Genomic DNA, 14,714 nt, shown 5'->3' on the forward strand with positions numbered 1-14,714 from the left:
TTCTACACAGCGTTTGGGTCGGATCAATTTTTGATATTCGCCCCCTTTCTCGTTATATCCTATCTGAAAATCGAAGATGAATTAAAAAAGACTAATAACGGTGTACTATTCCTACGGAGTCCCGGAGGTGAAAAGATGAAAAATAAATGGTTTTTTTCGCGGGGACGAAATCATCTTTTCGTTTGAACGAAATGCTTTTTTATTGTACTCAATGAATAGGAGCCCGGAGGTGGTTCAAACATATCACCAGAGCCATTTGGCAGAAACCGACTGCATGACTACCTAATATCCAATCCCTCGAATCTATGTAACACCACGATGAAATATCTGGCCCACTCAAAAATCACCTGACTATAGCCCTTTACTACGGCTATTTTATTCTGGGGCGAGGGCGATGGCAATGTTTGGAGTGTATCGGCGTGTTTATTTGAGGGGTTGCGTAGGGGATTATTGTTTAGGAAGATCTTGTTTAGGGACAACTGCCTAGGGGTTACATGACTAAGTTGTAAACGACCCCACTGCGGGTCTGGGCCGTTCGGCGGGTGTGGCTAGGAACCCGGATTGTTTAGTTTAAAAAACAATATTTCAACCACGTATCTACGTCACACCAAATGATTATTTTTCGGGAACACATTCGATCAAAAAGCTATCAAAAGCGAAAAAAAAACTATCTTTAGAATGTCAACTCCGCCGGGGCTCTGTTCATTCCAAATACACCTAGGAAAAAAAATGTGTCGAATAAAATTTGATTGATTTGCATTTAATTGTCGTCCACTTCCTTTCCGCCATATTGGATATTTTGGTATGGACAAATGTGAAATTTTATAGTTTTAAATCCCTCAAATTGTACCGAATCAGTTGTCAATTTGTACATTCAATATAAAACTCGCGTACTCATAAACTCTCTCTGTGAATTTATTATATTCGTTTGCTGTGTTCACCGCACTAACGAAGCAAAACGGCCTCCGAACGCGCTATTAAGTATTCCTGATTCCTATCTGGTCTCTTAGCCCTAAACACGCCTAAATCCCTAAGAATAATACAAGAATCGAAAAATTACATTGGAATTAATCAGGGTGATGTGACTGTCTAAATTATAAGCCTAGTTGTAATAGTGAATTTTGGGCAGATGACTTGAATCTGGCCTGAAGTGCTTCGTGCGAGGGAGGTCAGCACTGGACTGGATTCTGTGGTGGTCCATTCATTATTCTATTCTTTATTCAATCATTGTCGAGTCTCTGCTAAAAATAAGGCCATAACGTCTTGATCTCTTCTTGAATTCACCTCTGCTCTAATTTTATTTGATTGGCATCTCGTGCGCTAGTACTGTACTAGCTAGGAATCCTCTAATTTTGTGGCAATGTATGAACATGCCGCTGGTAGATGGCGCTTCACTGTGTTTAATTAGTCAATTTTTTTCTTTTTTGTAGGTTGATAGAAGTCAATTTCCATTTAAAGGTGAGTTTTGATATCTATATTAACATAATTTTAGTAAAGCTATGTTTACACTTGCTATATCTTCTACCCGGGTTACGCGTCTACACTGGTACACTCGAATCGAAGTTCAACGCAGAGAATTATCCACAAAACCCCAGATTTTAAAAGGTTTACCCGACATGAAACCCGCGTTCGCATCAGACTTATGCTAGTGTAGACGGTAATCTCTTGTTCAATGCAGCGTTCGGGTGCAATAATTGGCCTTGAAGTTGAACTACGGATCATGGATTTATATTACCGAAGCAGAGTTTAAACATAGACTCGTTGTGAACATTAGTTTCGGTCTAACCCAGGTTCAATGAGCTAGTGAGGCGTAGCTTAAAGCCTAGCCTACCTCGACACTGCGATTGGAGACAACTAGTTGCTGGGCAGTTTTCGGCGCATGAGAGCAACTGGCTGGATACAATGAGTTGCTTGAACTTGTCGAGGTGAGCTAGCTTACGACTGGTTAGCGTCCATCTATCTCCAGTTCCAGACAGTTGCCCATGTTCTACTTTTGAGCAATTAGTTGTACTCAGTTACTGTCATTTATGTCGATGTGGGCATTCCATAATCAAAAACATATGGTTGCAACTGACTAAAACAAAGCAATTTGTCACGTGATTCGAGATGCCTTTCAGATACCTTCGAGTATTAGATAACACATCTCAGTTGCTGTCGATGTGTGCGCTATGGACCTAGCGACCGGCATGAGCCACGCAGAAGCTGGTTTTCATTAGATTTTCGATGTGAGCCGGTACTCGCTCACTAGCAACTAGTTGTCTCCACTCGCTTTGTCGATGTATGCTTAACTTAAAAGGCACTGACTACTTACTGCCTTAAACTGGTGTTTACAGGTATAAAGATTTAATCTCCCCCTCCGTGATTAAAGAAATGTATTGAATTCTAGGCCACCGTGTCTGTCTAGGAATTTCATCCGAGAGTTTAGTGCAGTGGTTTATTTTATAGCCTAAGTATAGTGTAGTAAACTTACGCGGACAACTCAATATAGGCCTAGTAAAGTGTTGGTGTTTCACTCAATGATCTTTAATTTTTGCTCAGCGCTTGTGTAGGTCTGTCTACCTGCTGCAAAGTTCTTGTTGACAGCACTTTTAACATTGCTCAAGTTGCTCAAGTTAAAGGCATCGTGCACAGATAATCTTACCAAAGCTATTGCATTGTCCAACTTTTTGAATGGTGACATGAAGGCCGCAATCCCTAATTTTTTGAAGAGTAGATATTTTCGAGGGACAGTGGCAGCTTCCTCGATGTGTCATCCAGTTGAGAAATTGTGACGATCTTATTTCTAGGGATTAGATTTATTTCATTTATTTACAATAATTTCAACAATCATCAAAGATCAACAATGGAATATTTTATAATTAAAGAAAGCATGAAAGCTTTCCGTTTTTAGATCGATGAAAAGTGAAAAGGAAAACATTGAAAAACGACACTATGTGCTCTAAACTATGAAGGGTAGAAAAGTCGGGGTTTTTCTGGTAGATTCAGGTCAGTCCTTGTTGGACTGTAACAATTTGTCCGACTTCAATACTATCCGCTACCATTTCGTGGCTGGTGCTGTCAAACTCGTTTAGTCATCACCGGATTAGCGGTCACATTGCTTAGACACAAATTGAAATAACAATGACAAATTTGATTTAAAGATACAGTGGTCTGGGTCTTTGTATCCCGACATGTATTTCCAATCTATGTAAGTCGTCAACATTAGATGGTCCCGACCATATGATATATGTGTACGTGTGTTACTGATGTCGAAAAAATATTTCGACAAATGTAGCGTAACGAATTAAAAAGTTATATCCCATTTCGTTTGATCCAACTTGAAGCCGGTCTACATTACTTTCTTTCACTCATCGGGTTCGTGTTCTTGCGAGCATTTCAGAGCGGTCGACGTGCAATTGGTATTACTTTGCGCCGACTCGTCTTCCGCGGGAAGCAGTTGATCGCCTTGAATTTTGTCGTAATCCACGTCGACATCGTTCTGCGGCGTTTTCTTTTTCCGACAGTTGGCGGCGGCAGCCACGGCGCCATTTCTATCGCAGCACAGCGTTTCGTAGAAGGCGTCGTTGAATTGACTGTTCATCAGGCCGTAGACGAACGGGTTCACCGCGCAGCTCAAGTACACGGTTATCTGGCAGAACATGTGGTACTTCTTCGACAACGCGTCGTTGTTCCAATCGACGATCGTCGTGATCGTGCACGGGAAATACGACACAATGAAAACGGCGAATATCGCCGCCGTCATTTTCGTCAGGTGCTGTTCCTGTTTGGTGGCGAGCAACGAATGCGACTGGGCGTTCGAGACGATGTTTCGAATTTTCGAATGGCTCCGTCGCATTTTCCGGTAGATGTAACAGTAGCAGTACACGATGAGCAGGCATGGCGCGCCGGCGCGTACGAGGTACAGCGTCAATTTGTACGACTGGCTTTCGTGGTTCATGCGCAGGTTGCATGTCGCCATGATCGGCACGAACGCGAATGCGCCCCAGATTTCGAACAGCGGCAGGATGAGGATGGTCGCCGGTAGACTCCACGTCGTCACGATCATCCATTTGACGCCATTCGCCGTGAACAGTCGTCGGTACGTCGCCGGGTTCGTTACCAACATGTAGCGATTCCATGCTATGAACGAAATGCTCATCAGTGTCGTGCCTGAAAAGATAGTTTGGACGATGTTAAATCGGTGAAGTTACGAATGAATTTACAGTAACATGCCCACTAATTCGCTATACCCTTGCAATTGCTAATGCTCGGACACTCTTTAGATGAGTTTACTGGAAACTAAGAGATTTAAGCTCAATTAGTGATACAGTAGGCCTATCGGTAAAACCTCTATACAGTAAACACTCGGTTCCAGGAAAAGCATTCGCTATGAAAGGGAAGGACTATGAACTAGATATTTTTGCTGTTTGTGAGAAAAAATGTTCTCTATTGAGAGAGGTATTCGCTATGCTATTCGTTTTCTGTATTCGACTTATGGGGTTTCATTCAGAGATGCTCAGAGTACTGAGTACAGATCTTTTTCACTAAAAGTTGATCTTCTACCGCACCGCTGCATTTTGTGGCCATGAAATCATAGTTAATCCCGTTCCAACTGTTCTGAAAATAGTCACTTGAGTCCCGACAAATGGAGAGACACTGATTTCTGACACCACATAGATATAAATGTTATCGACCGATTCGAATGACTATTCTATTATTTGCCATCTAATTAATTTAATGCGTCTGCATTGATCGCGTTGATCGCGGCGTAGGAGTCGTAAATACGATGGGATCTTTGAAATCCTGTTTGTAAATTATTACGTCGGTTTGCGTTTGATTCACTCGAATTGAACTAGCAGTTCCATCAACGTGTCACTCGAGAGTAGTAACTGCCTGTGTTGACTTAAAATAATAGAAGCGAGCAAGCAATATATGAATATATAATCAATAAATTGTTTTGGTGGCTCTGGGGTTGTAAAAGAATTACGTTTTACGCGATATTTCATCTCCGAGACATTTTTACGAGCTGCTTGCACTGTGGTATGTGTGTATTAGTATCAACATAAATTTTTGTTTACTCCAGTGCATGAGTATTTTCTCCTCAACGGAGGTGTGCAATACGTTTTGGACCGTAGCTCGAGTGTTCGACTCCAAATCCACTCTTCAATATTTATATGATAGATAGCAATGACTGATCTGCCGGGGATCTGCTGTGTGCAAGTAGAATCTTAAAACGGGCATTTTAAAAATGTCGTTGCGTGCATCCGGCTTACGGGATTTCACGCAATGTTTATATTAAAAGATACTTCGCCTCCGCGTACCGGGTAGCATGCTCGTGACGAATGCGACGAATTTGCAAATCCATCCGTCGAATTGCCATTGATTCGCTATAAACGTGTACATCGTGAACGGCAATAGGCTGACAGTCAGCAGGTCGCAGACGGCGAGATTAAGCAGGAACAAATTCGACGGCGTTCTCAACGTCTTGCACTTATGGAAAGCCGTTATCACGATCGCATTGCCTAAAACAAGAGAGAGAGAGACATTAACATTAACGAAAATGACCGTAATCAACATTCTTATAACAAGGTTCTGCGTGTCTTTCTGAGTAACGTTTTCGATAGTAGCTTCTCTTTATTTGGCGGGCACAGTCAACCCCCGATATACCGCCACCCCCGCCTACCGTCGGGTTTCTATATGTACATCTCTATACAGATATATAGTAAAATACCCCGATATACCACCGTACTCTCTATACTGCCAAAATCATCCTGCACCGATGTGGGCGGTATATCGGGGATTGACTATATGGACAATTAATTCCCTATTTCAAGATGAAAAAAATCGAAAACATCGAATGATCCTAAATGTCCCTAGTCAGGATATTTTCGGCGTGGGTGGTTATGGTGTGGATTATTAAGGTTATCCTCGTATTCCTTCATGTAATTCTTGTACGCCTTCCTGCAGAAGTTCATACTGTTGCTCGATTTGATTTCCACATCTAGAAGGCATCAGTCATTTGTTGACAGTATTTATCTCGCTTATTTCCCCAATGTGGAATTGGTATGCGCAGAATATTCTGCGGGGATAAAGTCGCCAGACTTCGCTTTCTTGACACAGTGATATTGCGAAAGGTTTTCTCCGGGGATTGTTTTGTCGTCGTTCGACCGCAGACTGATTTCGTCTATTGCGCGATGAAAAATCACGAAAGTCGTTTTGTATGTGACTCTTAGTTTGCATATGATAACATGCATATGATAGGCCTGCATCAATTTAGAGCGCCTCTGAATGATGGTTGATAATTATCAATACATCTTCAACTGTAGCCATTTACCGTGTATGGAAAAGTCGAGGAAATTTGTTGAGATTGCATGATCACGCGTAAAATCAAACAGTTTTTACATCTAGACTTTGTCTTACGCATTTGAATGCTTTAATTGGTTAGATTCTTAGCAGATTGAGTCCGGGAGAACAACTTGCATGTCGGGAAATGATCAGGGAAAAAGCAAGTCGAATATAAGTGGCCGCCCTGTTCTAATCTTCTCTGATCAACAGGTACTAGTACAATTTGTATGACGATAATTATGACAGGCGATTATTATACATTATTTTGTGATTGATCGGAAGGACGGATTATTCGACTGATATGTCGCTCGCTTACCTGGCAGCGCTATCAAAATAATTACGGCCATAATTCCGACCGCCGGATAAATCGTGTTCCAATCTCGGTTGTCGCGGTTAATTTCCATCTCTCGGACGTCATCGGCATCATCGGTAAAATTCGCCAATGCTCTCAATGCCGACGTCGTAAATTCCGTCCATCCGTCGTTTTGTCCTCGTTGGTTCGAATTTAACATCGTCGCCACCTCGTCGTCGTTAGATACGTTCTCCCGTTTCAAATACATAAAAAATTCGCCGCGAAATTAGCAGCGATTTATAGAGATCGATTATTTTCCCACCCGTCGAGCGGGTTGATCGCGTCGCGAAAAGTAGGATCCCGACGACGTTGCCACCGAAATAATTCCATAACTTTGTTAATGAACTGTTTTAAACAAATCGTACCTTTACATCGCGTAGAGCGGGTTGTTAACACCGATATTTTTAGTCCGTATGAGATTTTTTTTGTAACATTTACTGCGATATCATTTCTCCTAAAAAAGTGGAGTTTCACCGATGACAACGACTACATCGTTATGAGAGATGTTCGGTATTCGCCGGTGAACGGTTGTTTCCTGTTGCAAAGCAACCACTTGTGCGTACTGTATTGTGAAGAGTGGTTCGGCGTAAAGCTCCTCGTTTCGTATCCGTTTTCATTGGTTCGCGTCTCTCCTGCGTCATTGTAGAGACTCCGGAGATAGTTAGGTGTGAACGCGGTTTTGTTTGCCGACTACAATCGCGAGATTTACTGCCAAAATGGAACACGCGATCGTAAAGTTCACTGCAGACAGCTTTTCATTACAGTTACCCTCCTGTGATCATGAGTGATCATGTATAGACGATACTTCTGAAATTGTTAGGTCATTGGGAGCCACTCAATTTAGTTGATGATACCACCACTTGAACCTTAGACCAATTATCAAGAAGTGACTTGGAAGGATTCTGTTGTTCACGATTTCAGCAGGATTTCATCCATTTTTACGGCGCAAATCTGTTAGAGGTTTCACTTCGCGTCGGTGCCTACAGACTTGAAGATCGTTACTGTTCAATGATTGCAAGTTTCAAAGGCTTCGATATGTTACTAGACTATCTCTGAACGCTATGATTACCCGCGGTATGATGTTGATGTCGCTTTCGCGTTTTTGCGAGTCATCGTGTGACTTTGCCCCCGGTAGTTTTGAAGTTAATTCGTCACGTAGTCGCCTCCGCCGCAGCTGATTGGCTTCTGTTTCCGTGAATAAAACGGTATTTCTCCGAATTGAAAAGCCCCCCAGGTGAATGGCGACATATATGTCTCTACGGGACTGTTCTTAAAATTTTGGTGCGTGCTTGTGTATTTCTGTAAATGCCAAGGAGAAATAGTCATGACCTGACTGGTGTGTGCTTTTCCTCAGGTTGGCAATCATATTTTTTCTTAACAAAAGCCTTTTTTGATTGCTTGGAGTACGGGTTTTTCAAGGAGAAAAATTAAAGGACAAGGGGAAGAAATTGAGGATTAAAAACAGATCACAGGCTTTGGAAGAGAAAAAATAGAAATAAACATTTTTCTATTATTCAAATATTTTCCTCTTACATACCTTAGCATGATTGGACTGCCGTAAAAAGAAATTTTAGATAGTGAAAATTGTGTTGCATTGAATTGAAATAAAGGGAGATACAAAGAAAACTAACATTAAGCAAATCTTGTGTTTTTTTTCTTTTTTGTTTTAAAAAAAATTATGATTAAACACAACAGAGTATTGAAAAAACTTTTTTGTAGTAATGATTTTTTTGCAGAATCGCTGGCTGCATATCCGTACTCCAGGTGATTAAAAAAAGGCCTAATGAATTGTGCGCACTAGAGCTTGTAAAGTGAAGAGACATGAAAGCTTATTACATCTTCACTCTAATTAATTGTTTGAGCTGGTTGAAAAGTCGGACTTCATCCATATGTCTCCTTGGCATCAAAATGGAGCCGGTGTTTCAGTTTTTTGACAAATGAGACATTTTATCAAAATGCCCAAACAACCCAAATTCGACTTAAATTTTCTTGTTAATGTGTTTAAAAGGAATTCTGTTGGCGAAATTGGAGAAGGTTTAGCCGCGCTAGTTGATGTTTTAACCGGAATTATTGCGTTCTTCGTCTTCGAAGGCTTTTCAGAGCCTGACGAATCAAGCAAATGATGTTGATTTGTATTTGATTTCCCGATGTAGCGAGGAATTCTAATTGCTTTGATTTCTTCGTGTGCAGCTTGTAAATTTTGCATTTTCGGAATAGTTTCTCATACTCGAGTAGAATTCAACAGCTGACAGTAGAAATCTCGTGTGTCTAGACGTTCAAGCGTTCCGATAATCTGAGCGTTATTTGCGCCTACAATGCTTGGCATTGATGATGATACGAACTGTTCGATGAATTAATAAGATGCAGTTGTTTGAATTCTCATATTGTCTTAGTTCATAGCTCTGCGCCTATAGTCGAATTAGCTGCGGTCCCACAGGCACAGCAATGATTTGGCCCGGGCCAAATTCGCACATATCTAGTTACAGTCGATTTGGCCCGTGCCTTATTAGAAAGCGCGTAAATCACTGACTCGATACTAAACAATGTTTAAATAAAGCGTAGTGAGTCACTTCCGGAACCAGTTGCAATTCACGCCCAAAGATTTGACCCGTGCTAAAATTTGGGCGGGCCAAATATCCTGATGCAATCGCGGCTCTTGATTCATTCTTGGTTCTTCGTTAGAGGTGATAGCTTGACCGGGAAGGTCTAGAAGTATTCGAGTTATAAATAGTTGACACGAGTGTCCGGGTGTTCAGCGAGATGCTGACAAACGAAGCAAGAAGTAACATACACCCAATCAGAACGCAATCCCGAGACATCCAATTATACACATGATAAATGATATACTGTATACGAATATGCTTTTTTTGTCGTAAGTTCATTATACATGAATATAATCTGCTTTTATCTAATTGCGATATATGCATGACGAGAATGAGAAGGATTCATAAAATGACGAAGATGAATGAAAGTACTTGTATAAAGATAAAACGTCAGTTGTGACAGAGAAGCCGGCGCTGTTGACGATGAAAACCCGGTATTCGATGCCGATACTTGTATTGTAAGCTGATCGACGGAAAGCTCCGTATCTCGGTCTCGTCGACGTTTTCGCATAATCTCGGAAAGTTGTCGGTCTTCGCGCCGATTCTATCGTCGATGCCAGACACGGCGGTACTTCCCGATTAAACAACACGCGATCCCGCCGGCTTAAATCCTCGTACATCAAATCGCGACTCGCCGTTAGGCTTTCGGGCTTTTTTTCTCGATCATGTACGTACGCCCCTTGTTTTGGTAATTTTTGTAGACGTTACGTGCAACACCATCCACCTACGACGACGCTAGATGATGATGACATTTTTAGTGAATAGGTGTTCCATTAGTTAAATGGTCTATACACGCAGATGTAGTCTATGTTTATGTGATTTCCGAGAAACATGGCTTGTCCATAATTGCTCCTTGTCCATTTTTGTGGTGTGTTATTGGTTGGATGATTTTTTTATAGTGTGAAAGTTGAGAGCGAATTCAGTCGTGTACGTTTGGCACCATGATGAGATCCTCGGCCGATTGATGTTAGTGAAACAGAGGATCGAATTGATTGATTAATTACTTCATTATTATCATCTCGTTTGAAATGCATTGTGCATTATATAGCTATATTCTATCAAAACTTAATATCGATGTTGTTGTCTTTTCAATCCTGATCTAACACTTACTCGGCACTGGTCTTTTGAACTTAATTATCGAGTTTGTCCTGTTTCGGTAGAAATGCTTCTTTCATTTCGTCGGTTATTCCGAATTCGGATAAAATTGATATTCGGCCTCTCGGAAGGCACTTGTAGCATGAATCTCCGATGGGACGACATATAGAGAATAGTAATGCATTCGATCTATCATCTAGTGCATGTGTATTTGCCATGCCCGGAGTGACCTTCAGATTTCTGCGCGTCTGAAACATGTTCGGATAGAGCTAACGTAACGATAGCTCGACCTCGCTCAGATCCAGTTAAACGATTCGATGATTAATATGAATTCCCTTCTCAAATTTAACGTCAAACATTTCGTAATTGGCCTATGAATTAGATTGGTTTCTAGATCCGAGCCATCGGTTAAATTGGTCGCTGATCGAATCAATTTCCTCACTTGCCATTCGAGGAATGTTGTATTCTTGAATGTCATTATACAGTGAACCTCGGCTAACTCGGCTAACTCGGACAAGCTGGGACATGAAATAAATTGTTTTGAGGTTCAAACGAAGTCTGAGCTAAGGATGGAAAATATGTCAGGTCAGCAAAATGATAACATTTTCAACCGAGTTAGTCTGAGTCTGAGTCTGAGTTATAGATGTTTACCGTACATCTTCATTTTATTGCTCACACAGTGTTGCATGCCATTGACGTACCACACGACGTTTCTTTTAAATCGACTGATAAATTTCTCTCTTCGTTTTCTCATTGTAGATACTGCTGTTATAGGCTCATCGTCGATAACTAAAAATGGCCAAGTCAAAGAATGCTTCGAATCATAATCAGAGTAAGTATTACCATAATTGACAAGCCGTGCTGTGGTCGATAACGATGACAAATATTTATTTGCGCTGTCGCATCTGTCATGGCGAAATGTATTTTTGGCGAGGAACGAATTTATCGTTTTATTTTCCATGTTGATCAATTTATAAATGTGTTTGCTGATGAACCAGACAGTTTACGCCTCACTGCAATGTGCTGAGCTGTCCCATAGATCTCTTGTTGGATTGTTTTCGCTTGTAATGATTGATCGTGTTGGCTCGATATATCATGGACAACCAAAACAACGCAAACAAAATTTACTTGATAATTGGTTTTCGGGCTTGGCTTCCGTATGACCCTTATTCTTGGTCTGTCTGTGCATCTGCCTGTGTCCGTGTCCGTTTTTCAGCTACCTAGCTTTTTTGATAGTAGGTTGATCTTAAGGAAACCTAGGTACGATGTTATTACAGGGGTCTAGTTGTGCAGTGCAAAAAATGGGCTCGATGCGCCACCTAGTGGCAGAATAGGCACTAAAAGCTCTGGTTGTCAGTGATATGACCTTTAAAAAGTTGTCTTGACTGTCAGGAACTCTACACTAGATCACTTGTATCAAAGCCCTTGATCGACAGGCTTTTTTGCTTGATCATAAGATCATTGAAGGTCCGGTAATTGACACCTGAACATTTTTACACAAGATTGATTAGAGATCAAAGTCAAAGCCCCTTCGAGTAATGTACTGGCTAATTTAGCTTATTAATTAAGCTGAGTGGACTACAGAAAGACCTCCTACGTATAAATTTCCAGTATAGAGTTTATTCAGAAAATTAAAAGAGATACACTTAAGAGCGAGGAGTCACTTCGATGCACGTATTAGAGGATGAAAACGACACTCATGAGACATACCCGTAATGAAAACATATTATTCTACGGAGAATTGGCATTGATAGAAAGTTTGTTTAACGAAAAATTGTTGTTTAAAATGTTTTTTCGTCACCAATTCGACGTTGACTACGTGTCTGTAACCGACCTCTTTTTTTCGTCTGAAGGCGCAATGATTGTGTCATAATTGCATCACACGCCGAGTAATCCATATTTACATCGGGGTAAATAGTTTTTCTGGATTGAATTTATGCGGATTAATTCAATGCGAAGACGCTGTCATCGTTTTGCATGATTATAGCTGTTCGTATAATATGATGAATGCGATCGGGCAATTTTCGGATGATGAATTACGGGAGATATATCTTCTGAATGGGACCGATACGTCGAGCCAGATGTCCTCGGCTTCTCATTCGAAATGAATTTACCTTGAATAGAATGAAAAATGACTACTTCAACTCTGTCGCCAGATTATTAACATTGCCTCTTGCAGGGGTGGATCCATGGGGCGCGCGCCCGCGTTATTCGGCCGAATGACCTTTAAATTTTCTGCCGAACAAAAATTAAAGAAAATGCTGGTATTGTTAGCATATTTCATTCCTAATAATATCGACCGTCCAGGAAAATTGTTCAGAAAGCACCTAAAAGCATCAAATTTTTCAAAAATCGGGGCACCTTCGACCCTTGGCACTCGGTAAAGGGCACTAAGTGCATGTAAGTAGTGACCCAATATTCCATGTGTGCCCCTTTTCCAAATGGCTAGATCCGCTCCTGGTTGGTTTATGCCTCAAAATTTTGATTATACAGGAATGTATGTGAAAATTGGTACAAGCATATACATGTATATCGTGTTTAATGGGTTTTTTGTCTTTTTTTACAGACCGCAAACAGCACAGAAATGGTATCAAAAGACCAAGAACTCACAGATATCCATCCCTCAAAGGTGTAAGTATACAATACTGTAATTGCCTGTCGGATCGACAGTTTTTCCACGTATTAATGTAAAAAGAACAACTTAAGTATGCATGAGATTCGCAGTATTCAAATCTCCAATGACAGTCAGCCCATGATTTCTACTGCGCACATAGATATCTGGGCAGGTTCGCTATCTAAACAAGTTCATGTTACTGAATTAAGACGTACCGGGTATTACAGTGGCACCTCTTTACAACGAACTTACACGGGACTAGAAAATATGTTTGTTTTATCTGATAGTTTGTTATATCCAGTATGAAATTAATTGAATTTTGTTGCTTGGGACGAACTTCTATTTGTAATATCATGCCAGTTCCTTTTATCAAGGTCCCACTGTACAATGAATGAAGATGTTACTTCGTTGGTCAACTGATTGGTTGACTCGAAAAAAACATCTGACTATTTCCCTACCTGCAATTTCTGACGTGCAATTTTGTCACCGATGGGTGTTTCTAAATGGAAAAATTGGCTGGCATTTTCATTATCATCGAGTGTAGGTCTTGGAAATGCGGACTGCCAATTGCTCAAAGACGTCAGCGTGTGTGTTGTTTTCATTTGATTGTTACATGTTTTTGATTGCCTTCCACGCGTTTCTATTTATAGGTCGACCCGAAGTTCCTGCGAAATTTACGGTTCGCCAAGAAGCACAACAAGAAAGTGAAGAAGGTCATCGCGGCGCCCGTCGTTGCGGCACCTGTCGTGAAAACTGACAAATAGATGTTTGTTTGTAACGACTGAATAAAGAAAAAATGTAGATACCATACATATGTACCTTTGTGATTTTGTTTCATGGTGCTCTGCTTTACCTCTTTGCCGGAGGAGCCAATCTTATATTTGGCAGGATATATCCATTCCAAGGTCATACTGATCTTGATGGAGAAAGTTGTCAGCCCCTCGTACAGCATAAAAATGAGAATGCATTGAAATTTGATTTAGTCAATGTAGAAGTTCCCGCCATAGATAACTTCTGGAATCCATTGGGAGCATTTATCATTCATTGAGGACCTCAGGAAAAGTCAGGAATTTATATTAGGCTAAAAAGGATGATTCATAGTTTCTCGTTATTGGCTGGATCATTTTGTAACATGCTACAAAATTTGTAATCAGTTCATTTCTATCGGGTCTTGTCCGGTTGATCATGATTTTAAAAAAATGAGCAGGGTAGAAAGGCAGCAGGCTGGGTCACTTTCAAAGCTAAGAAGAAACAATGTATCAATTTTTTTATGTTCTTATGGTATATCTGAAGGTATTTCAGGGGCCAAAATGTTTTTGCATATGTAAAGTACACTAAACCTCGTCATACTAGGGCCGGCACAAATGGTCCGAGCTAAGCGAAGTCCCAGTTAAGGAAAAGAATAGACGTTTGGAAGTCAGAAGAATAATTTCGTTTTTGTCTCGAGATTTTTAATAGGCGCAGTAAAATAAATTAACACAGATTAAGAAGGCTTAAGAGAGGAAAAAATTACTGTTTGTCGCATTGCGTCGGCTCTCAGACTGAGACTGGCAAGCTGATAAGCCCGACAAGCTCCTTGGATGCAGAGAAGGCTGTGAAATTAAACATGAAATCCGACGTAAAATCCTCAAAAGATGTTTACATTGAAATTTTGTGTGAAGATAAGATGAACAGCTTAGTGATGACGAAGGAGAACAGTTTCGTAACGTAGATAACAACCGCGCTT

At 40.8% G+C, this 14,714-nt stretch overlaps 2 protein-coding genes across 2 annotated transcripts; one reads left to right on the forward strand and one right to left on the reverse strand.

Moving 5' to 3' along the window:
• Positions 1-768: 768 nt before the first annotated feature.
• LOC141902322 (large ribosomal subunit protein eL29-like) lies at positions 769-13,798 on the forward strand. The gene is made up of 5 exons (XM_074789989.1): positions 769-802; positions 1,431-1,458; positions 11,134-11,206; positions 12,941-13,005; positions 13,639-13,798. Exons 3-5 carry the CDS (start codon positions 11,170-11,172, stop codon positions 13,750-13,752), a joined length of 216 nt encoding a protein of 71 aa, XP_074646090.1. The 5' UTR covers positions 769-802; positions 1,431-1,458; positions 11,134-11,169; the 3' UTR covers positions 13,753-13,798.
• Positions 2,851-7,228, reverse strand: LOC141902344 (G-protein coupled receptor moody-like). Its single transcript, XM_074790020.1, has 3 exons — positions 6,641-7,228; positions 5,301-5,501; positions 2,851-4,149 (listed from the first exon to the last, which is right to left on the reverse strand). Exons 1-3 carry the CDS (start codon positions 6,882-6,884, stop codon positions 3,344-3,346), a joined length of 1,251 nt encoding a protein of 416 aa, XP_074646121.1. The 5' UTR covers positions 6,885-7,228; the 3' UTR covers positions 2,851-3,343.
• Positions 13,799-14,714: the final 916 nt, after the last annotated feature.

This window comes from Tubulanus polymorphus, chromosome 3 (assembly GCF_964204645.1).
Source record: "Tubulanus polymorphus chromosome 3, tnTubPoly1.2, whole genome shotgun sequence".
Classification (NCBI taxonomy): domain Eukaryota; kingdom Metazoa; phylum Nemertea; class Palaeonemertea; order Tubulaniformes; family Tubulanidae; genus Tubulanus; species Tubulanus polymorphus.